This window comes from Eriocheir sinensis, chromosome 20, assembly GCF_024679095.1.
Source record: "Eriocheir sinensis breed Jianghai 21 chromosome 20, ASM2467909v1, whole genome shotgun sequence".
In the NCBI taxonomy this organism is placed as follows: Eukaryota; Metazoa; Arthropoda; class Malacostraca; order Decapoda; family Varunidae; genus Eriocheir; species Eriocheir sinensis.
In genome coordinates, this window is record NC_066528.1 from 13,574,690 (window position 1) to 13,599,242 (window position 24,553).

At 42.4% G+C, this 24,553-nt stretch overlaps 1 protein-coding gene and 2 long non-coding RNA genes across 6 annotated transcripts in view; 1 reads left to right on the forward strand and 2 right to left on the reverse strand.

Annotated features, from left to right (window-relative positions):
- The window catches only part of LOC127001200 (ADP-ribosylation factor GTPase-activating protein 2-like), a 40,681-nt gene extending 16,638 nt beyond the window's left edge, over positions 1 to 24,043 (reverse strand). For 2 of the 4 annotated variants that reach the window (XM_050865420.1, XM_050865421.1), the window contains exons 1-10: positions 23,881 to 24,043; positions 21,206 to 21,397; positions 18,454 to 18,585; positions 16,575 to 16,670; positions 13,614 to 13,748; positions 12,231 to 12,374; positions 9,709 to 9,735; positions 5,571 to 5,708; positions 4,519 to 4,649; positions 2,599 to 2,763 (exon numbers count right to left, since the gene is read on the reverse strand). In XM_050865420.1, coding sequence (XP_050721377.1) covers positions 2,599 to 2,763; positions 4,519 to 4,649; positions 5,571 to 5,708; positions 9,709 to 9,735; positions 12,231 to 12,374; positions 13,614 to 13,748; positions 16,575 to 16,670; positions 18,454 to 18,585; positions 21,206 to 21,397; positions 23,881 to 23,955 — 1,235 coding nt within the window. In that variant the 5' untranslated portion in view covers positions 23,956 to 24,043. The remainder of the gene's footprint in view (positions 1 to 2,598; positions 2,764 to 4,518; positions 4,650 to 5,570; positions 5,709 to 9,708; positions 9,736 to 12,230; positions 12,375 to 13,613; positions 13,749 to 16,574; positions 16,671 to 18,453; positions 18,586 to 21,205; positions 21,398 to 23,880) is intronic. The other 2 variants (XM_050865423.1, XM_050865422.1) reach the window with 2 other exon arrangements.
- On the reverse strand, positions 795 to 1,636 carry LOC127001202 (uncharacterized). The gene is made up of 2 exons (XR_007754892.1): positions 1,500 to 1,636; positions 795 to 1,436 (listed from the first exon to the last, which is right to left on the reverse strand). It is a non-coding gene; the product is annotated as an uncharacterized LOC127001202 (long non-coding RNA).
- Positions 1,520 to 2,408, forward strand: LOC127001201 (uncharacterized). The gene is made up of 3 exons (XR_007754891.1): positions 1,520 to 1,661; positions 1,694 to 1,707; positions 1,740 to 2,408. It is a non-coding gene; the product is annotated as an uncharacterized LOC127001201 (long non-coding RNA).
- Positions 24,044 to 24,553: the final 510 nt, after the last annotated feature.

Here is a 24,553-nt window from a genome sequence, read left to right on the forward strand (position 1 = left end):
GTTATCCAGTTGCTAGGTACTTATATATTTTGATTTTTGTCCTCTGATGGCCATCACGGGTGACTACTAAATTTTCTTTATTTCTACTCCATAGAACAGCTCCTCCGTCAAGAAAATATTGTCGTTAAACACAGTGCAACAGGAAGAGCTGAAGGGCACAGACTTTAAATAAAGGACCAAAGGAATAAAGACAACTAACTAAAACAAATAATCATAATCTGGCTTAATTAAAATTCCATACTTTAATATCTGTGGTAATCATCTTTTGCAAATGAAGAGCAATATCCTTTGTACATGTAAATGAAGATTAGTAAATATGTATGATACAGCAGTAGGATACTTGACATTCATTAGTTACTCACACCTCCATGGTGCAGTGATTAGCATGCCAAGCTACAAATCTGTGGGCCAGGGTTCGAGTCCCGGCCCGGGCAACTGGTATGCAACTCACCCAGCTCTTCATCCTCCCTTTCGGGCTGGTCAATAAATGGATACCTGGGAACACCTGGGGAAGGTAAACTGTGGTAACCCAGATGTCACACTGGCTGTGTGTCACAGAGTAATGGGCTCTTCCCACCACAGGCTCAAGGGTCAATGCCATAGAAACGAGCGCCGAGGTCACGCATAGCTATGCCCCCAACTTTACCTCTTTAGTTAATATGTTCTTAATCATTCAGTAGGAGACATAAACCCATGTAAGGGAAAGTGATTAACACAGATATAAATGTCTATGTAGGCCTAGTTTAGATCATTTATGATATTAAAGTAATTTCAAGGTGATATTATAGAGAACACAAACTTAAAAAAATTTAATGGCCACCTGCAACACTTGCATCAGAGAACGGAAATCAAAGAATATATGGATACATGGCAAATTAACTTTTAAGAAAAAATCCACTCTTGTGTTTGACAAATAATACATTTTTTGTCCAAAACTAAGAAACTATATAAAAAATGGATTCTTTTCCCCTTTTTATCATATTTTCCTCTTAAGAATCAGAATGTCTCCCAAGTCCAAACAACAACTGCCTTACAATGTGCTACAGAGGAAACCCAACAGCAGTGCAGAGCCATTCCTAGCCTACAAATACTGGTGCCAAGGTGCAAAAATAATTCACTAAGCAGGAGGGACGTTACAGGGCTGAAGAAATACTGGCAGCCACACTAAGTTATTGTTCTTGTTAAGTGGTCAATATACTTCACGCACTTGTAACTGCAAAAAATCAGTTACCTCACTAGAAAAATATGAACCAGTATCTAATTAATTATTATATATAACTGGCATATTACTAAACTTTAAAATTACATAATCATAACAACCCCCGTTTCCCCGAGTCCAGGCAGGGAGTTGAAATGGGCTATTTGACCAATTTGACAAAGGTTCAATGGAAAAATAGTTGATGGGGTATTCAATTTGATGAAGAAGCTATGAAAAACTAGTTGATTTGACAAGGGTGTCATGAAAAACTAGTTGATTTGACAAGGGTGTCATGGAAAACTAGGTTGATTTGACAAGGGTGTCATGGAAAACTAGGTTGATTTGACAAGGGTGTCATGGAAAACTAGGTTGATTTGACAAGGGTGTCATGGAAAACTAGGTTGATTTGGCAAAGGTGCAATGGAAAACTAGTTGATTTGACAAGGGTGCCATGGAAAACTAGGTTGATTTGGCAAAGGTGCAATGGAAAACTAGTTGATTTGACAAGGGTGCCATGGAAAACTAGGTTGATTTGACAAAGGTGCAATGGAAAAATACTTGGAGACATTTAAATTGGCAAGGGTGCTATGACGAAAACAGGTGATTTGACAAGGATGCTAAAGAAAAATAGTTGAGGGGACTTAATTTGACAAGGCTGCCATGGAAAACTAGCTAATTTGACAAGGTTGCTATGAGAGAAAATAGTTAAGGGGACATTTAATTTGACAAAAGTGAAATGGAAAAATAGTTGAGGCGGTATTCAATTCCAAACCTCAACCTTCTGCATCATAGGAGCAACGTCCATGTAAAGTGACACACACAACAGGCAGAGGAACACAAGGGCATGCATTCTAAGGTCATGGGTCTCAAGCAAACTCCTCCAAATCATAATCAAAAACTGTGAAAAATAAAATAGTCACTAAAGTATTTCTGATCTCGCTCTCTTGCTAATTATTCGTGAAAACCAAAACCTCGAACACGGTGCCCAGTGGAAGTTGGAACTCGGAACAGAAAAAAGAAAAAATGGAAAACAGAACAAAATCAGACACATAGAAATAAAAAATGAATAAAATGAGAAACGTTTTTTAACACACAAACAAAAGAAAACAAAACTGCAGCACTCGGAAAAGAAAAAAGAAAAAATGAAAAACAGAACAAAATAAGACAAACAGAAATAAAAAAATGAATAAGACAATACGTTTCTTTACACGATCAAATGAAAACAAAACTGCATCACTTTAAAGAATCTCCAGTAAAAGTTGGAATTCAAAAGACAAAATAAGTAAAAAAAAGTTGACCCAATATGATACAGAAGCAAAAACAAAACAAGAAAACGGCAACACCTCCAACGAGCATTTCAACAACAAGGTCAAAAACACCCTAAGCAAGCCAGTCCTTACTTTGGGGGGCCCGAGGAAAACCTAATGATAGTCTCAAAGTCGTCCTCAATCTCCTCGTCCCTGAAGCTGGTGGTGTTGTTGTTGCCCAGGGTGGACGACTTCACACCTGAGGGGCTCTCCTGGTTAATCGTTTTCATCTCCCCGAACATACTGTGAGACGCGCCACTGGGGGAAGAGAAGAAAAGTTAGAGTATAAACATTACTTACCACATACACAACATTGAGAGAGGGGAAGAGGAAACTATGAGAGGGGGGAAGAGGAGCAAAGTACAAAGATAGCCACTGGGGGGAAGAGAAGAAAAGTTAGAGTATAAACATTGCTTTCCACATACACCACAACATTGAGAAGGGGGAAGAGGAAACAATGAGAGAGGGGAAGAGGAGCAAGGTTAGGGATAGAGACATTACTTTCACAATTCAGCGTCACATTGCTCTGTCTTCTCTCCGAACAACTGTGAACAGCACCACTGGGGACACGAGTGAAATTAAAGATATAAACATTCCCGCAAGAAGTGCTACTGGGGGGGGGGGGGGGGGGGGAGCAAAGTTAAGGATAGAGACATTACTTTCACAATTCAGCATCACTTTACTGTCTTCATCTCTCCGAACGACTCTGAGAAGCACCAATGAGGGACAGGAGTAAAGTTAGAGATATACTCGTAAACATTACTGTGATAAGTGCCACTGGGGGGAATGGGGGGGGGGGAAGAGGAGCAAAGTTAGGAATAGAGAATTACTTTCACTCTGTCTTCATCTCTCCGAACGACTCTGAGAAGCATCACCGAGGGACAGGAGTAAAGTTAAGAGGCATAAACATTACTCTGAGAGGTGCCACTGGGGAGGAAGAGAAGCAACGTAAGGGATACAAACATTACTTCCCGCATTCAACATCACACTTCCCAGGTCGTCCTCTTCTGCTAAAGCCATACAAGCGTTACAACTTTATAGCACATCAGCTAGACAGTCACATAAGGGAGTGAGACTTTCAGTAATGGTACCTAAATATAGTGGTCCCTTTAAACATACATGGACTTGTTAATGGAAAAAATATTGATTAGTACCCTTCAGCTCTCCCATGTCATAAGAGGCAACCCTGCAAACAGAGACTCTCCTTTCCATCCTTATTCAGTCACTAACCACTGCTTTCTTCCACACCGCCAACCAAACTTCAGAAACTAGGGTCTATTGCCCACTCCAGAGTTGACAAAAAATATAAACATGTCCCACTGCTGTCTCCTTCTAATGACTGAGGCAAGACTTAGCATAGAAAAGGAGGAGGAGAGGGAAAGACTAAAAAAAATGTGACCATCATAGATAGTCATAGAAAGATAGATAGCCAGGGATAAATAGACCCACACCCACACACAAACACAGAGATAAATAGGCAATTAGATCGCTAGCCAGAACATAGACAGCGAGATAGATAGCCAGAGACGAATAGAGATAGATAGGTAGCGTTGGTAAGCCTCCCACCTCACCTTCAAATGCCTCGTCCTATGCCCAGCCTCTCTGTCTGCTGTGCACCCTAAATAGTGTTAGTCAGCCTCCCACCTCACCTTCAAATGCCTCGTCCTATGCCCGGCCTTTCTGTCTGCTGTGCACCCTAGATAGTGTTAGTCAGCCTCCTCACCTCACCTCCATATGCCTTGTCCCATGCCCAGTCTCTCTGCCAGCTTTGCCAGACTGTCATACTCAGCCTCTTATGTTTGCCGACTTCCGACCCCAAAAAACTGTCTCTTCCACCCCAATAACTAGATTCATTTATAGTTCTCGTTGAAATGGTTAATTATTGATGTCTTTTTTGCAAGAGTTAAGTGTCAAAAAACGGTAAATACAATGTGGTGAATGCGATAATCTGACACCGCTGCTCTCTGCCTACTGTGTCCCCTAGACAAGTGTTAGTTAGCCTCCCAAACTCACCTCCGTATGCCCAGCCCCATGCCCAGCCTCTCCGCCTGCTGTGCCTTCTTGGGGTCAGTTCTCTTCATCCTCTCCTCCTCGCGCTTCCCAGCTAGGCTCATGTCCTCGTAGGCTCGCTCCAGACTCTGTAACTGTAGCGAGAGGAAGACATGAATTATGGGTCAAGAAAACGAAGATCATTGCATAGTTTTAGGATTCCTGTTTTCCATAACTAACACTATTAACCACTTGACTGCAGATTTCCTACAAGAAGACCTCACCAAGCTACAGGAATGGAACAAAAAGTGGCTGCTACAATTCAATGAAGAAAAATGTAAAGTCATTCACCTTGGGAGGGGAAATCCAGCATACCAATACCACATGGGAAACACTCCACTATCCACCACAGAGGCAGAGAAAGACCTAGGAGTATATGTTACCAGGCTACCAGTGAAGGCCAAATCTGTGCCAATCACAGCGGACGGGTTAAGTGGGGAGATTTAAATTAGGCTAGTCTTTAACATGTCCAGCTCCTTCAGTGACCAATAGTTTGTTCATATTCCTTACCTCCATAAGCACAGTAAGCTAGGGACTGAAAATAATATGTTTCTTATAAGAAAATATATATAAACAATGATGCCAGAACACTCCAAGCAAGCAATCCCATAACATGTCACCCTAAGCAGGTAATGGGGGTTAGGGCCATATTCTTAAACATTTCTGCCCCCAAGCTCACATATTTGGCAAGGCTTTCGTAGGAGTTGTGAGCATTTTCAGGGGTAGTTGAATGACCCTGGTGCTAGTTTAACTCTTCCTCTGTACCGTGAATCAAAGAAACCACTCCTTAGAACCCGATTGATTACCTTTTTGGCTTTTGGTAATAGTTGATGTGAGAGGTGGTAGCGTTCAAGCATACCGACGTTAAGGGGGAAGATAGCCCAATGATAGGCCAAGAGGGAGGTTCATAAGAGGGAATAAACAGGTAAGTACCGTAAATTAGAGTGACTTCAGATATGGGATGACACTGGGCACTGGCGTCAGCTGTATCGAGCAAAGCAGCAGGCAATACTTACGGACTGTTGCTGCTCTTCTTTGGACAACTGCTTGGCCTCCTGTTTTAGCTGGTCATTGCGAGCTGCCTCTTTTTCTATTGCACTGAAGTCTTTTTTGACGCGCTGGGCACCAAGTCCTCCCATCTTCTTGGCACCAAGCTAAGGGGAAAAAATGAATACACAAGTTGTTAATAGTCATGTGTAAAAAAGTTATTATTCTAAAAATTGAATGTTCTTGATTTTTTCTGGTGCAATACTAACGTATTTGATGGACAATCCTCTGGAAACTGGTGCCGTCCTGAGGCAGCCCAGTGACTTTCCTGACTCACTTGTACATCACAACAATCCTCAATTTCCCTTATGTATTTTCAGGGTACAGTTCACAGCTACACGTTTCTGAATACCTGATCATAGACTTCACAACTAGTTGACGGGAAATCTCTTCAGTCTTGGCACGCTGGCTTCGCGTAAGGGGCCGATTGTTATGGCGACTTTCACTGCGACAACTCAAACACACTCTGCGTTCTTACTCCGAATTTAAGTGGAAACAGGACGAAATCTTCAAGTTTTAGTGCATACAAGCAGGCAGGAGTGTCTCTAGAGTGATTTGGTCGAGGATTCAAGGTAACTTATATAAAATAGCACCATGCGTGCACTTTGAAAACGTTGTGTAAAAAATGGCAAATTTGCGTAACTTTAGGTTGAAATCTTTACGTAAAATGAATGATAACTGTAGGATAGTGAAGTCCACAGTTTTACGTATTAGGAAACAAGAAATGTACGTTTAGTTAGTGCCTACATGGCAACTCAGCTCAGTTCAGCGTCGCCTAACTCGCCTTAGGCACGCAGTCAGCTGGGCACTTCCCTCTGTAAAGGATGATCGCTGTCCTGCCTCTGTTTACTCTCCAAGTAAAGGACCTACAGTTATTCATCGTCTCTGTACCCTTCCCCACAACTGCAAGGATCCAGAGGACGATACAAGAAGACACAGAAGGCAGTGGATCGAGTGGAAGTGACGGAGGAGACACAAGATATGAGGACGCCACGACCCGTGGAGTAAACTGTGGAGGAGCCGTACTACGCCATCAGTGCAGTGACTCAGTGTTGTGTGCAGTGCAGTGGTGTGTTCAGTGCAGTGTGGTAGTGAGGGGCTGTTCACTACGTCCTACGAGGTCAGTATGTGTGCATGGGGAAGGCCAACTCTGACCCGACTGAGCACTCTTTCGGCAAGCGCCGCACCGTGAGCGGCGCCAACTACTGGACGGCGTGCAGAACTTCATGGTGAGCAACAGGTTGGCCCAGCGCCTGCATTTGCTGAAGCTTCGTCGGGTTCTTCCCGGGACGTGCAGGCCGACCTGGACCGGGCCAAGGCAGAGGAGAAGGAGGACGACGAGGTGATCTTGGCCCAGCTTGCCAGGGAGCTGGCCGACGACCAGCCGGACCCGCCGACGGACGAGTTGCTCCTCGCCGGGTCGGCAACCACGCCTGCTACCTGGCCAGGAAGGTCCAGGCCAACTCCTCTGTGGCCGAGTGCTGCAAGCAGGAGCTTGCCCAGCAGGAGGAGATGAAGATTACCGTGGAGCTCGAGAGGGGCACCCGCCTCTGTGATGTTCGACGCCCTGGTCGAGCTGGTCGACAGGGAGAGCTGGAGACGGGCAGGCGGTCCTGAAGCGGCCATCTCTCCCAATGGCCCACATGGCGTCCTTCGGGATGTCGCTGTGGGACTCCCTGATGTGCAGGGAGGACAAGAAGGAGCGCAGGTTGAGGTTCCTCTCCTTGCCATGCGCCACAGGGACGGGTTCAGGCACCTCCTGGAGTTCCTGCGGCCTCAGACCCGACCTTGCAGGGGTACAGGTGCCAGGAGGGGCACAACCTGGCCAACACCATCTTGCCGCACATCAGCAGGTCCCTCTTCAACTGTTTCGGTGCTAATTTCTCCAAGGACGTGACCTCAGAAGCGAGGAAGAACAAGGCCTTGAAGCAGCCGACCGGCAGGAAGAGGAGCAGTATCGAGGAGGGCAGGAAGGAGACGGCGAGGAACAGGGACGTGTACAAGTCCAGGAAACTGACCGGGGCCCACAAGTCATAGGCCAAAAGGCTAAAGTGATTGTTCAGGGACGAGGGCCAGATAGCCGGCAAGACGTGCTGCGGCAATAGTGACATCGAATTCAACCAAAATAAGTTGTGATTGTATATAGAAAATTGAATATTTTGCTTTTGTTGAGTAAAATTAAGATGTTTCTGCATGCTTTCCTCAAGTATTAAGTTTCTAATGTGAAAATTAAGTGATTTACTAGATGTTAAAAACTTACGTAAAAAATTGCACTAAATAAAAAAAAAAGTAGCTATTTCGGGCAAAAACTTATAAGATATGCTAAATATTGCTATTGATTCTGAAAATATAAGTGATTATCTCTGCATTTGGTGATGTTTGTGCATCTAGCGTAAAATCTGAGGATTTTATAGCCTTTTTAAGTTTTGTTATACTTATATAAAAAACAATTAATCGGGATTTTATTAGGGAACGACTTTGAATTTTTTGATACCGCTGCTCATGGAGACTCATATATGCCTAAGGGAGGTGCCTGTTTTAGTTTCAGGTCGCTAGCTGCTTTGGTTTTGAAAATATTTAAATTTTAAATTTTTGAAAATCGGCCCCCTGCGAATCGGCCCCGCGCCCCGTTTCCCGTCAAGAGATTGTGAAGTCTATGACCTGATTATGTGGACACTGACAGCAATCATAGCATCATAAGAAAAACAAAACAAAAACACTAATGTAGTTCAGATAGGACGTGTTATGGAGTACCCAATACTTTTCTGGTGTATCAAATGAAGCTTACAAAAAATTACTCAACAAAACAGGAAGCTTCCAATGAATACCCATTATAGTTTTGCACAGTAGGAAAAAAAATCACACAGAAAAAATGAGGATGAATGAGTGTGAAACCTAATACACATACCATCCCTGTAACTGCCATTGTGAAGGTGTTGGTGGTGCTGGGAAGTGTCAAACAACTCAAAAAAGTGCAAAATAAAAAGCAGATTGACTAATTATATCAGTGCTGAGGTGCTGCATGAAAGTCACTCCAAAGAACATGACTAAGGGCCACTTTCACAGTCACTTTGTTTCTTTTGATCGTTACCAATGGCAGCGATCGCCACTATAGTATTTCCACGTAAAACTGGCCGATGGGGTAGTGGCGGCTGCGGGGTGAGCCTAGCCCCGCACCTTACCACACACTCTCAATACCTCTCACTTCCTCTGCAGCCGCCACTACCCCATAGGCCAGTTTCACGTGGAAAACTATAGCGTCGATCGCCGCCATTGGTAACGATCAAAACAATCAAAGTGACTGTGAAAGCGGCCCTAAGCGTGGGATACTTTAGTACTTTCCAACTCAGGCATCAAAACAAATGGTAAAACACTGGATAAAATGTCCCTGAATACCTAAAAGTAACCACTGAATAAGTTTTAACCCCACACCCAAACCCACATCAGAACACAGCATCAAAACAAATGGTAAAACACTGGATAAAATGTCCCTGAATACCTAAAAGCAACCACTGAATAAGTTTTAACCCCACACCCAAACCCACTTCAGTACACAGCATCAAAACAAATGGTAAAATGCTGAATATATGTCCCTGAATACCTAAAAGCAACCACTGAATAAGTTTTAAAAACACCCAAACCCACATCGGAACACAGCACTGAAACAAATGGTAAAACACTGAATAATATGTCCCTGAATACCTAGAAACAACCACTGAATAAGTTTTAACCCCACACCCAAACCCACATCAGAACACAGCATCAAAACAAAAGGTAAAACACTGGATAATTTTTTTTTTACAGCAAAGGAGACAGCACAAGGGCACAAAAAAAGGAAACAATAATAAAAAAAAGCCCACATCTTATGTCCTTGAATACCTGAAAGTAACCACTGAATAAATTTTAAACACACCCACAAACCCACACGAACACAAAGCCCCAAACCATAAGTTCTAAAGGCACACACAACCTATAACAAGAAGGAGCTTATGAGCACATCCACACAAACAAAGACACACACACACACACAATGATATAACCAATGCAGATCTTTTTCCACACCCACATCCACATCCACATCCATACATACTCCCTTGTCACCAATACCTTGAGGGATGACCCACTGCTGTCCACCTGTGCGTAAAATTATGGTGTAAGTTAGAGTATGAGATGGGACAATAATAGGACACCCTTATCTACAGCACACTACCAGGACATGGGATCAGCGTGTGTATCTGTGTGTGTTTTAGAGTCTTGAGGGGAACGAAAGGAAGAAGCAACAAGTGTAATGTTAACCGGGTAGCAGCAGGGATCATGTTTCTTAATGGTTCCTCTAAGCGAGAAAAATGAGGAAAAAATCATCACTCACACAAGCCATTTCATGATACATATTGAAGCATTTGTGATCAGTTTATGTATCATCTATTTTGGGGGGTTAGATCATGGCACAAATTTGGCCCGTCGCTGCTACACTGTAAAGCCACAAATTTGGCCCGTCGCTGCTACACTGTAAAGCCACAAATTTGGCCCGTTGCTGCTACACTGTAAAGCCACAAATTTGGCCTGTCACTGCTACATGGTAAAGCCACAAATTTGTCCTGTCGCTGCTACCGGGTTAAGATGGAATACATAAAGAGTAGCAAGATTAGGCCCTTCTGCCATGACCAATCTCTTGAAGGGGTCACAATGAGCAAGAATCAGGACCAAAGAGAATGAATGTGGTTGGGATTGGATATAACATTATGATGAGGTGGTTTGATTTTCTTCTTTCACAGCAAAGGAGGCAGCTCAAAGGCAAATAAACAGAAACACCCCTAAACACTACTCCAACAAAAGAAAAAAAGAACGAGGTCAGAAAGAAGGTCAATTACGGGTGGATGGAACACACATTTCCCATACCAAGTACGTCACGGCAGAATCTATCAGCTGACTTAAACCATGATCTTTGTGGGCACCCCTTTGGCTCCTCTATACAGAACTACCTTTTATAGAGACAACCCAATGAGCAGGGTAATATACAGCCAAAGTAGGTGTTCACAGACTATGCAGGTAACACGCCTATAGTCAGTCACATGGGGTAATGGGGTAATTTGATACAGACATTCTAGTGGTACTTCCATGATTCTACAAAGGGATCTATTTATCTCATTAAGTTTCTATTTATGTTCATGTCTCAGTCATATATATTTTTTTTCCTGCACAGAAATCAACAATGCCATACACTACTGTTGACCATTGCCATTAGCCTTTAATTCCCTTGACTCATTTAAAAACTTCAGTCAAATCACCTTGCAGTTTACATCTTAGTCGTCGCTGCCATTACAAGGTGGTAGGAAATATTTCTTTCTTTATTTTTTATTTTATTTATTTTTTCAAGGGCATAAAAAAAGGTAACAAATGTGAAAAGAAAAGCCCACTACTCACTGCTCCTATATATGATGCTGCACAATTCTTAACAAGGGAATTAATCAACATATACTACTAAAAATATATGAGATTCAGAGGAAAAAAATAAAAAATGCATCCAAAGTGTTGTAGAGAAAAAAAAATAGAGAAAAAAATAATGAATGCACTAGAGTTAGACAATGAACATACTGACATCCATAAAGGTAAAGTTGGGGACATATAAGCATCAGTGTTCATCTCTCTCTCACTGACCCATCCTCTTTGGGCCAAGACTAAATCTGGACCCAGTGATTCATAGCTAGACATGCCGATAACTAACCCACAGAGGCGCCAACATCCAAAACGCACACTAATAATATGATGGCAGGGAAACAAGTCAACACATCGTAACTACTCTATTCCACTATCTTAAAATTAGACACTATTAAAAGATGATTCAAAACGCACGCTAATAATACGATGGCAGGGAAGTGAGTCAACACATCGTAAGTACTCTATTCCACTCTCTTAAAATCAGAAACTATTAAAAGATGATTCAAAACGCACGCTAATAATACGATGGCAGGGAAGTGAGCCAACACATCGTAAGTACTCTATTCCACTCTCTTAAAATCAGAAACTATTAATAAGATGGTCTCAAATCACTAGCAATTTAATAACTTTTGGTGTAGAACGAGACAACCAAACATTGCCTTCTTACAGCAGACAATGGAGAAAATGAGGAGGAGAATTTGGGGAAAGGAAAAGCAAAAAATATATATAAACAGGTTGAAGAACTATATGAAAAAATGGAGAACGTAGGGAGAAGAAATTAAGGAAAGAAAAGTGAAAGAAAATATCAACAGACTAAACAATGGAGAAAATGAGGAGGAGAATTTGGGGAAAGGAAAAGCAAAAAATATATATAAACAGGTTAAAGAACTATATGAAAAAATGGAGAACGTAGGGAGAAGAAATTAAGGAAGGAAAAGCGAAGGAAAATAAAAACAGACTAAACAATGGAGAAAATGAGGAGGAGAATTTGGGGAAAGGAAAAGCAAAAAATATATATAAACAGGTTAAAGAACTATATGAAAAAATGGAGGATGTAGGGAGAAGAAATTAAGGAAGGAAAAGCGAAGGAAAATAAAAACAGGTTAAGAAAACATCGGGAAAATGTAAATCATGTAAAGGCTGGTCTCCAAGCCTAGTGAGGGAACAAGACAAGAAAGCAGAGTTCTCACCTTGGAGGCAGGTTTGCGCTGGCCGATGGTGGACTTGCGGGGCTCAGCGGCAAGCCTTTGTGCCTCACCAGGGGTCATGTTGAGCGCTGCCTCCACGTTGGGTGCCCCCCCACTGTCCTCCGTCCCATTGTTCAGGTTGGCACTCTGATTGGAGAGGGAAGGCATTGGGCCGTATTGCTAAACATTTCGTCGCCCAAGTTCACATATTTGACAAGGTTTTCGTATGAGTTTTGGGCATTTCCAGGAGTAGTTTTATGGCCCTGGTGGTAGTCTGGCCCTTCTACTGTACCATGAACCTAAAGAAACACTCATAAGAACCTGACTGATCCCCTCTTTGACCTTTAGAAATGGCTGATGTGAGAACCGAAAGTGCCTTATTATACCGACCATTGAGTCAAGGCGTTCTGTACTCTATGGTAAATTAAACTCAATGGTTGTTTCCCTTGCAGTTTCTTGTCCTCATCATTTGTCCTACTCTTCAAATTCTATGCCTAAACTCCATTTCTCACAGCATTTTTTTATATGAATTCTGACTTACTGCATACGAACCCTCCTCTGTATTGTCTCTCATGATTTCTCAACAACCAGTTTTGAGACCAGTGGCATTTATTCTCAAACATTTCACTACACCCATATCCAATACGGCTTTTGTAGAGGTTATGGGTATTTCCAGGAGTAGTTAAAAATTATGAGTGTGGCGATATGAGACACTTAGTAACATAGTGTACCAAGCACCACGTATAGAAAGACGCTTGGTACTTTATGTTGTTAGGGGACTCATATATGACAAGGCTTCTGCACCATGGAAAGAAAAACACTCATGAGAACCAGACTAATTTGATTTGCGACCTTTAGAAATACTTGTTGTGGGAGTCGAAAGCATCTGAGCTACAAGCCTTAACCTGGTAGAAGCAGGGATCATGTTTCTTAACCCCTTCAATACAAGCAGACAAAACATAACCTCTATGCCATATCCTGGTTTTACAGACTCTATATAAGTCCAATGACCATGGGCCTTATCACAGCCTTCTCTCTATATGGTCGAGATTCAGAAATGACTCATATACTTATACTGCGTCATGGTTAATGGTCCCTCCAAGCAAGAAAAATGAGAAAAAATCACCCCTCGCACAAACCATTTCATAATATATATCAAAGCATTTCTGATCAGATTGTGTATCATCTATTTTGGGGGGTAAATATCATGGCACAAATTTGGCCCATCGCTGCTACACGGTGAAGCCACAAATTTGGCCCGTCGCTGCTACCGGGTTAATGAATTCAATCACTGCCTTTAATTTAAGTCAACAAACAGCACCTTGATTGTTGAGTCTCCCACCCGTGCAAGCTCATTAGTTTACCATGACGAAAACAGAATCTGACCTTGGGAGTGGAGTAGAGTGAAGCCGGAGGGGAGAGGACGTCGGGGGAGGGAGGGACAGCAAGGTTGGCGTGGTCCTCGAAGAAGTCCACCTCCTTCTTCTCCTCCTGCGGCTCAGTGTGTCCGTCAATGTTCACCTGCAAGGAAAGGTGTCAATTTCAGAGTCCTGATATACACACACACACACACACACACACACACACACACACTCTTTCTCTTTTCTCATGCATGGCTAGACAGAATCAATCATATAAATATACAGTAGACCCTCTTTTTGACACGACAGGTACTGAAGAAATTTGTGTTTAATGATATTCACGCTAAATGAAGGTGTTATTCCAATGGGATTTATGGGACTGGTATGGCTTTCTTTTTTCAATGGGGTCAGCTATAGCAATATCAAAGGTAAAGGTAAAGTTGGGGACACACGCTATAGCTGCGCATGGCCTCTGTGCTCATCTCCTTCACATTGACCTTTGAGCCTGTGGTGGGGGGTAGCCCATCACCTGGAAACACAGGGACAGTGTGACATCCAAGTTACCAGGCTCCCTGACCATTAGACCATCGAGGCGTATATTAAAGAAACAAAATAAATTGCAATAGTGCTGTTCCTGCAAGTAGAGAACAGTAAAGGTAGCCAAAAGAGATTGTCAATTATGTTTAGGTGTCGTGATACACCTTCTTGAAAGTGTTCATGTCGTTGGATGGAGGTGATACAGACAAAGAAAAGCTGTTGCAGAGTGTACCAGCAACTTTGATTAATTATTGCATGAAAGATTAAGACACCACAGGGGAAAAGTTTGAAGTTTCGTTTAGTTGGCGCAACACCTGTGGTCATATGCCGGAGAGAGACAGAAGGGGAAGGAATTACAGGAGGAGGGAACAGATCCTAGGAGATGGGATACAACCCCCGATTAATACCTGGTACCCATTCACTGTTCGGTGGACAGGGGCGTAGGGTATTGGAAAAACCACCCAAATTTTTCCACTCCGCCCGGGAATCGAACCCGGGCTCTCTCGGTTGTGAGCCGACCACTGCACCACGAAGCCCCCCACCACAGGGGAGCTGGAGATGAATAGAGCCATATAAATATAAACCTATACAACTCTGGAGCAAAGCCTTGTGCAACAGGGTGGCGAGGAGTGTAGAAATGAGGCAAACCATGTGCGTCAGGAAAGCTTGTTATGAGTGAAGTTAGGAGTTGTATTTGGTGCACATAAATCAAAACTATCATCAAATTTGAACATTAATTTAACTACTCCATGTGTGAGTCTATATGATCAAAAAATAAAATCAACCAATTAGCTTTTGTGTTCCTTTTGCCCTGCAGCAATGAGGGTTCAGAAGGACTTCTCTAACCTGACATGCTTATTAGTGGCCTTCCATGTGTTACTGTGTTTATTCTACATTTTTCTGTTCTTTGTGTGACTGATTGGCCTCAATTCCACAGTGTTTTATTATTAGGCCCATAATTTGATTTGCCTTATATGGCAGGTAACCATGATATATACAAAATGTGTCCAATATTTAGGCCTTATTATAAAGAAATCATTAAAAAAAAGTGCTAAATGGGGGGTCTACTGTATTATAAATGCACACATAAAACATGCGTGGGCTCTGACAGACATACAAGTGGGATGACACGCACAGACACAAGCATGCAAGCACACACACACACACACACACACACACACACACACACACACACACACACAAGCTGTAAATACATCAGTAAAGTAAACAGGGTCTTCCTATGTCACTTCTCTTTCTCTCTCTCTCTGACCACCTAGCCAAAAAAACATAGGGGCTATAAGATCTGATTATCTATGTATGTTTATATAAATTCTCTCTCTCTCTCTCTCTCTCTCTCTCTCTCTCTCTCTCTCTCTCTCTCTCTCCAAATCATGCAATAAAAATGAGTGCGTTGCTGAGGTGTTTTCCTAGCATTACATTTGCCTTAACAAAGTGGAGTTCAATCTTTGGCCCACACACACACAACACACACAGAGGAGGTCCCACACAGAGGAACAGAGGCAGGCACAAAGGTCCCTTAGGCTACGAGAGTGTTACAGGGAAGCATCACGGTGGCACAAGTTATTGGTGAACTTTACTGTGGCATGATAAGTGTCTAGGAGGAGGAGCTGGGCCCTGTAAGCCAGCACACCGTGGGGAATGAAGGCCATAGCAATGAAGACTAGCCACTAATGATGATAAAAATTTGCTTGTGTCATATTTTGTGGGAGCACAGCCCTTTGGCATTCTTTTTTTTATTTTTTCCATTAAATAAGTTGTCAGCCTAACCTGCTGCGGAGGATGGGCAACTTGAAAAGCTTTGTGCTGCTGCCGGTCTGGATTCAGGCTATAATGCTTGTGGGTTTTGATCAAGCACAATAACTTTGACAATGGATGCACATGCAAGCATGTGTTACTCCATCAAAGGAATCTTAATGCTATATCAACTTTAATCAATAAAAAATAGTATTTTATTCAATTTCACGTGATATGAGGGAAGAGAAGTCTTGTGCCACCAACAGGCTGGGGCTGGTCACCCACGAGACAGCCTCCCACAGGGTAGGCTTGCACAAAGAAATTGGTATGTGATAAGGAATTCTTATTCAATTTGTAATTTTTCACCTCTGGTATTCCTCTAGTATCAATTTTGTCACTTTTCTTGTTATTTAACATGTCAAACATTTACGTGACATCTAATGTTTGTCACTCAGATCAAATATTTACATGCAATTCAAAATTATGGATGCAAGGCACAGAACAACCAACATGGTATTCCATGGAGCTCAAAGTTGTCCATATCTTGTTTTAGCCAATTGTTTCCTTAGTGACCAGAGGCCATTACAATGGTCACATTATCCATGGAGGAGTAATGCCTCATAACTATGGCCTTCATGAGAGCCTCAACCAGTGCCACACACTACACTAGCGCCCAGGCCTCCGCCCCTCTCACCCCCTTGCGGCCGGGGTGCCCGCAAGCACTGAAGCCGTGGGAGGTCAGGCCAACAGGACCCGCCAGGTCTTGGGTTTCAGCAGAATCAAGCTTCATCTTGACATGGGAGTAAAAATAAGCTGTCTTGATGCCAGGAAAGAAATAATTATCACAAAAATGTGAGTAAAACATTTTGCTTATAGGCTATCAAGGAGCTCCAGAATATTAAACTATATAGCTTTTGGGGAGGGGTTCTCTCTCTCTCTCTCTCTCTCTCTCTCTCTCTCTCTCTCTCTCTCTCTCTCTCTCTCTCTCTCTCTCTCCCTCTGTTCCCTTATATCTAAGAATGCTAGAAAGAGATCACAGGTTTTCTTTTATCTATGACACTTCACCAGGATGTTTTAACAAGGCAGAGCCAGTAAACCCTTGGCGAGTTTTGCTTTTGAGACAAGACCTCTCTCCATATTTTCTGACATCTTCATATACGGAAGATTCTATATGACAGACTGTATCGGCTATACACACAGCACCACACACTGCCACCCAGAGAACTGTCTAGAAGATACATGCTCTAGTGAGCTTGGTTCACTTTTCTATTTTGGGGTCCTGGGATAGAAGTTACTATTTTGAGCCAAATGTCTAAGCACGGTGCCTGCTGGTCTGGAGAATATATACAACACCCATTGTTTGTAAGTTTTAAGGCTTGTGTCGATTCTTGGTTGGTATGACCACTGAGTGCCATAGGTATGCAGGCTGGTATCCACTTCGTGAACCTTGGAAGGTCAGTCCAAAAGGCAACGCAAGATGTTTCGTCTCCTGGATACTTCTCTTATGACCATTTTGATTTATAACATCTCTAGTATAATTTTATTTGATGGAAGATGGGTATTATTTCTGGAGGTGTGATTATTTTGACTACTTGTATTAAATAAGTGCTTTACACACATACTGCTGTGGTAGGCAACACTGAAACTGTAAACTGTTGCCCTGACATTGTGCGCAAGGGGGCTCAAGCAGCAATGAGGCTAACTGATAGCCAATACAGTCTATTCTCAAGCCATTACTTACCCAGACCTTCAACTACTGGCAGCGTTCATCCAAGCACTCACTACTGTCATCACGGCATCACAGGCCAATGCGTGGTGGTACGGTTCATTCAACTCACACACAGGCAGAGGCATCAGAAAAATATACCTGGCACCTTGGACTACATGAACACACAACTACTAATAAACTAGGTGAACACACTACTAATAAAAAGTTTAAGTCATCATAAGCATCTATAAAAAAATGAATGGGAACACTTTCTCCTCATGCTTGCTTGTGTTTTGGAGACTAGGTATAAAAAGAAAAAAGCTTGCTCATTGATAGCAGAGCAAAAACGAACACCAAATATTTAACCTTTTCCATGCTGGCCAATTCTACGACAATAATTTAGAAGAAAAAGAAATTCATCATAAAATTAAACAACATATAACTGAGATAAAATTCCAAGCACACTACTGTACACTTTTTTTCCATGCTGGTGCTAAACAAAAAAAATATACCTTGAGCTCAAATTCAGACCACACTTGTATATAGAAAAGTACTACAATTGTTATTATCATCATTATCACAATTATCACAAGAGACAAAACATGTAGAGAGGGAGGAATGCGCCCCCAAACAACTGTGATGTCGAAAAAAATAAATAAATAAAGTGAAGGGAATGAAAGAGGAGAAAAAGACTAGATAACATAGCAGCTTATTGAGAAGGAGGGACAGATTGGGAGGGTAATAAATATCTCAAAATATACACACAACAAACTAAACAAAAAGAAAAGAAAGACGGAAAACAAATAAAACGAGCAGCATCACTATAAAAAAGGACGAGAGATGTGGAGTTCAACATCTGGCTTACCCTTGTCCCGTGAATCCTCATGGCTTGCTGGGACATCTGTGACAGCTTCTCCCGGTACAGCTGGGCGGCCCGGGAGTTGTACTTCTGCTGCGCGTCCGAGGTGGTGCAGTTGTGTTGCTGGAAGAAGGTTCTCTGGAAGGAGCGGGACTTTGAGCATTGGGGATAAATCTCAGGGTCATATTCTTAACCCAGTAGCAGCGAGGATCATGTTTCTTAATGGTCCCTCTAAGCGAGAAAAATGAGAAAAAATCATCACTCACACAAACCATTTCATAATATATATCGAAGCATTTGTGATCAGTTTATGTATCATCTATTTTAGGGGGTTTAAATCATGGCACAGATTTGGCCTGTCGCTGCTACACGGTAAAGCCACAAATTTGGTCCGTCGCTTCTACCGGGTTAAACATTTATACACCCAAGCTCACATATCTGACATTTTCATAGGAGGTTTGAGCATTTCCATGAGTAGTATTATGCCCCTTCGACTCTTCTTCCCTACCATGAGCCTAAAAAGAACCCATCACAACCTGACTGATCTTGGCCTTTGAGAATAGTTGATGTGAAAGGCAAAAGCATCTACAAATTCCAGGCATACTCTAAAAAATTTCAGCACTCAAGTCCACACATTTGACACTTTTGAAGGAGTTTTGAGCATTTCCGTGAGTAGTTTTATGGCCCTGGTGGTAGTTTGACTCTTCTGTACCATGAACCTAAAAAGACCTCATTAGAACCCAACTGATCTTCTTGGACTTTGAAGATAGTTGATGATATGGGAGGTGAAAACGTCTAAGAATACCAGCATGAGGCCCAATATTATCCGTCTCTCAATCTCAGGGCTAAAACATCCACACTTGATAAGGCTTTGGTAGAAGTGCCCAATATTATCAGTCTCTCAATCTCAGGGCTAAAACATCAACATTTAATAAGGCTTTGGTAGAAGTGCCCAATATTATCAGTCTCTCAATCTCAGGGCTAAAACATCCACACTTGATAAGGCTTTGGTAGAAGTGTCCAATATTATCAATCTCTCAATCTCAGGGCTAAAACATCCACACTTGATAAGGCTTTGGAGAAGTGCCCAATATTATCAATCTCTCAATCTCAGGGCTAAAACATCAACATTTAATAAGGCTTTGGTAGAAGTGCCCAATATTATCAATCTCTCAATCTCAGGGCTAAAACATCAACATTTAATAAGGCTTTGGTAGAAGTAAAATTAAAGTTGGGGACATATACTACAGCTGTGCATTTTGGTAGAGGTTGTGGGTATTTCCATGGGTAGTTCTACGAGCCCATGAGGTGGTGTGACAAGTTTTCTGCACCCTGAACATGAAAAAACACTCGTGAGAACCCAACTACTCTCCTTAGTGGCTTTTGGAAAAGTTTGGAAGGTTTCGTTTAGTCGGCGCAACAAAGTGGTCATAAGTGGCTTTTGGAAATAATTGTTGTGGGAGCTGAGTGTCTGAGAATACAGGTCTTACTTAGTCTTAGGTAACTCTTAGACAACGGTGGAACTATATATAGACGGTCCAAAATTCAGTCAGTTTTGTATGCCAGAAATATAACAACACTTCCAGCCTGTAGAATCAATATAAAGAAAAAAAACCCATGAAAAAAGCGACCCTGTAGGAGAAGAAAGATAAAGAAAATAAAGGAGAAAAAAACAAAAAAAGAATGACAAAAAAAACTGCGGAATACAAAACAGAAAAAAAGAAACCATAAAAAAACGAAAAAAAGCAGAAGAAAGAACGAACTAAAAATTATAGACAATAGTTAAAACATCTATTATGCGGCGTAACTATATTTATGCTACGGTCCTAAGGTTGGCAGTGACTATGTACCGTATAGACAATTCATTTTGGGGGGAGCTAATCTTCAAATACTGCTGCTGTCTAAGGGTAAACTGTATACTACCAATCATAAGTACCAGGAGCCATAACAATAAGGTAAGTAAAAATAGAGATGTAAAGGAAGGAAGTGGAGGATACAGGGACAAGAGATGAATGGATGTTAACTCAAGCATCATTTTTCTCTTTCATATATAGGGAGGGTGATTAGTTCATTTTTCTTCATCCCTCTTATCCTCTCTCTCTCTTCCTCCTCCTCTTCCTCGTTCCCTTCTTCTATTCTTCGGTTTTGAGTTACTACTGATGAGAAATAATGCTGCTTCCCCTTGCTAAATGTCTTGAAGTGTTGTGTTTAACTTATCTCCTGAACCTGTTTTTCCTATTTTTCTTTGTCCTCTGCAAATGTTTCATACTAATATCAAAACGGCCTTACCTGAAACTGTGATTATATTGTTGTTGTTACTAATTTACTTTAACTATTACTATTATTATTATCAGTATTTCTCTAATATATGAAGAATCTGGCAGAGAGGGTATGTAAGGGACAGAGCCATTTCTTCTACTTTGACTAGGAAAGGCAGACTACACATCGAAGAAGAACAAGAAACAAGTTGCAAGGGAAAAATGACTTTGTATTTGGTGTATCCAGGGTTGCTTTTCCCTTGCAACTTATATCTCAAACTAGAAAAACTTGGCTTTGTCCCAAAATTGACCTCTCTTTCGGCCGCCTCTTTTGATTCTTTTTGTAGGAACAGCAAGTAGTGGGCTTTTTTTTTTTTATTGTTGTTTCCTTTTTTTTGTGCCCTTGAGCGGTCTCCTTTGTTGTAAAAAAAAAAAAAAAAAAAAAAAAAAAAAAGGCCCTTCTCTGCCAGGCTCCTCACGTCACTGCTCTGGCCACTCACAGCATTGGTGTTGCCTCCGAGCTGCATGTTCCTCAGCTGTAGCCATGTCCAGTTGGTGTCCAGCTGGGTGGAGCGCACGAATGTGAGGTGCACGCCCAGCCCGCGGTGAACGGCCGAGCAGTCGATGCAGATGAACACGCCATAGGTGACCGAGGCCCAGGTGGGGTTCTTTGCACTGCAGTCAAAGCAAACCTGAGGAAGATGAGGATTTGCTTTTAGTGTTTTGTCTGAAAGTTCACAAGCCAAAAAATGTTGAGTATTTAATAAGAATTTTCACCCCTCAAAAGAAACACCTATTCCCCTATTTTCAACAATAAATAGTCCCTGAATTGGATTCTTTCTCCTTTCCGAAAGTCACTTGTCACTGCACGTCATCTGCACTATATCTCTGATGCCCTGCTCCCTCACGGGAACTTCCCTCCATGGGATAGCCGCAGCAGAAATGTCTCCATCTCTCCCTGTTCTGGCACTCCCTCTCAGCACACACAATCCTGCTACTTTCAACTCTCTTGCTTCAATACTTGCTCACCCACTTCACTTGCCTCCCTCTCCCTGAAAAAGAAAGCTGGTTTCCCACCAGGTACCCAAAGTTTGCTGTGCACGGGGAAAGTAAAAGAAATGACTAATAGTGTGTGTCTATACTGGTAAATGTAAATTTTACTATTTTTCTTGGGGTGAAGACAGATGGACGACCTACACCATTGTTGATATGCCCTGCCAAGCACAATGTGTATTATATGTATACATTTGTGCCCAACACATTAGTAATAAAACATAGACAAACGATGCACCAGCACTGTGTGGTTTTTTGCCCTCACAGGCTGCCTGGCCAGACTCCCAGATGTCCACCAGGTAAGAGAAGCAGGTACCGTAAACTGAGGTGACTTCGGACAGTTTTCAAGGTTTTTTGCTCATGAAATTTTGTTTCTAGGCCTAGGATCTATACTGAGTGTGCATTTACTTAATAGTTTTTGTGCTAAGTGAAAAAATATTGGTGTCCGAAGTCACCCCATGTCTGGGGGGACTTCGGACACCCTTGAGGGGACTTCGGACAGTGGCTATATTTCGTTGGGTTTACGTATCTGAGCCTGTTCGCACATTCCGGGGGTAACTTCGGACACTGTTGAACCAGGAAAAAAATGGCAAAAATCTTGGGAAAGAAGTTCCCACATTTCAGGTCAGTAGTAGCCGGGAAGTAGAAAATGGTCAATAATTTCAAAAAAAATGTTATTACAAAAAAACTATAAGATGTAGAGCACAGTTTCAGGCTTTTTTTTTTAGGAGCTTAATGATCACATAATCACCACAAGAAGTTTTTCTAATGGTAGGGCAACATTCAAGTGTGTTGGGCTCTTTGAAGTGCCCAGGATTTTACATCTCATTTATCAGATTTTATCATGATGCATTTCACTAGAAATTTATTCTTGTATATGTTATTTTTTAGCCAAGTACTTCTATTTCATATTTTCATGATATGTAGAATATCCAACATCACTGGACTGGCACCACCACCGCCGTTATGGACCCAAAAGTTAACGAGTTCATCTCTGGACAGGCTCCACGCGGGGCCTGGGCTCCGTTGATGACGTCACTGACGGTCGCCGGATCCGTGAAAACGGAATAGTGGGAACCCCGCCTTAGTCACCCCACAATATGTAGTTATATTTAGGTGTCCGAAGTCACCCCATTTTGAGCCATTTTTCGACATACCTCCATTCAAGTGACACTTACAGGTGTGTAGGATATGTTAGGCACCCCTGAATCATTCTAACTGTTCTAATTAAGCATGTTTCTGATTGTTTTCTCTAGTTTTGATGTAGTGTGTAATACAGATTGTTCCTGCCAGAAGAAGTTTTCCAAGGGGGGTAAATTTTACGAAATCTCAAAAACACATATTGTGCTTGTTTTCAAAACAGAAACGTCTCTCAGGAAAACAACATTCTTATTCGAAAACTATAAGGCAAAAGACAAATTCTGCCACTAAAATCATCTAGCTTGTTGTAACTGGCTACGAATTATTAACTTGTCAACTTTTTATCCACTTTTTGTCAGAAGTCACCCCAGTTTACGGTAGTTTACTTAGTCTTGTCTAGAGGCCCACGCCTCAGGCATGGTGACCCACCGCTGTGTCCAGCCCTGGCGTCCCTGGTGGTGAGGGACACGTGGTCTGGTGGTGGTGTTGTCCAGGCACCTGCAGTGTGGCCTGGCACTGGCGGCTCATGTGGCACTGCCCTCAGGACACTATCCACCAGAGATCACACCAATTTTTAGGACGAGGGCTGCGGGAAGGGCCCTTCATGCACCCCCTCCAGCCCTGTGGGTGTCGGCACACGGGGGTGCCTGTGCCCCGCCGCCCCCGTGCCCCGCCAGTATGTGCCCCGCCTGGCCTGGCGCGGCGGGGTGTGGGGGCCAGGCTGGCCGGCCGACACGACGCAATGGCTTTGCATTATATCTTCAGGAGGCTGGAGCCGTCCCTCACCGTGCTGCGCCTGCCTCCCCGCGGGTGCTGCATCACTCGCTCCTTTATTCCTTAAATTTCCTCCTTCACACAGGTGGCAGGAAGGCTGAGTCCCCCCCGCACTAAACACCTCACTTCAAGGCTTTAAACGCTGAACCACGAACTGTGACCTGACTCTGCTGGTGCAAGAGGGTTTGTATTATTTTTGTATACTCACTTTATTGGCGGAGATGGCTCTGAGCCGCTTAAACACGGCCTCGATGTCACACTTTGAGGGCCCGTCCTCTGCCATCTTGCTGACTGACGTGTGGCTTGTGACGTCACCGGAGGGAGAGTGTCGTACGGCGGAGGTAAGTTATCGTACATACACACACACACACACACACACACACACACACACACACACACACACACACACACACACACACACACACACACACACACACACAGTTCTTATTCGTTATTTTCTTTTATATAGTGACATAAGAGAGAAAAAGTCGAGCTCGATCTGTTCCACGTAGGCGTTAAAATAAATAAATAAATGATCATTCAAGCCAAAACCCATAAATTTAATGCTCAACTTGATATTAATCGCTTCCTATAAGTATATCACAACAGGAATAATAGGAAAAAAAAACATTAAACATTACTATGGTGAATGACGTACTTGTCTTATTATTCGGCAAACTTAGTGAATCTCCTCTATAAGTTTATATTTTTTTTTTTTGTCAGTGTAAATGATAAATCAAAACAAAATAGATCTCTCTCTCTCTCTCTCTCTCTCTCTCTCTCTCTCTCTCTCTCTCTCTCTCTCTCTCTCTCTCTCTCTCTTTAGCATAAAATTATCGTACACATACAGATAACATTACCGTGCACGTTTGATAATTATC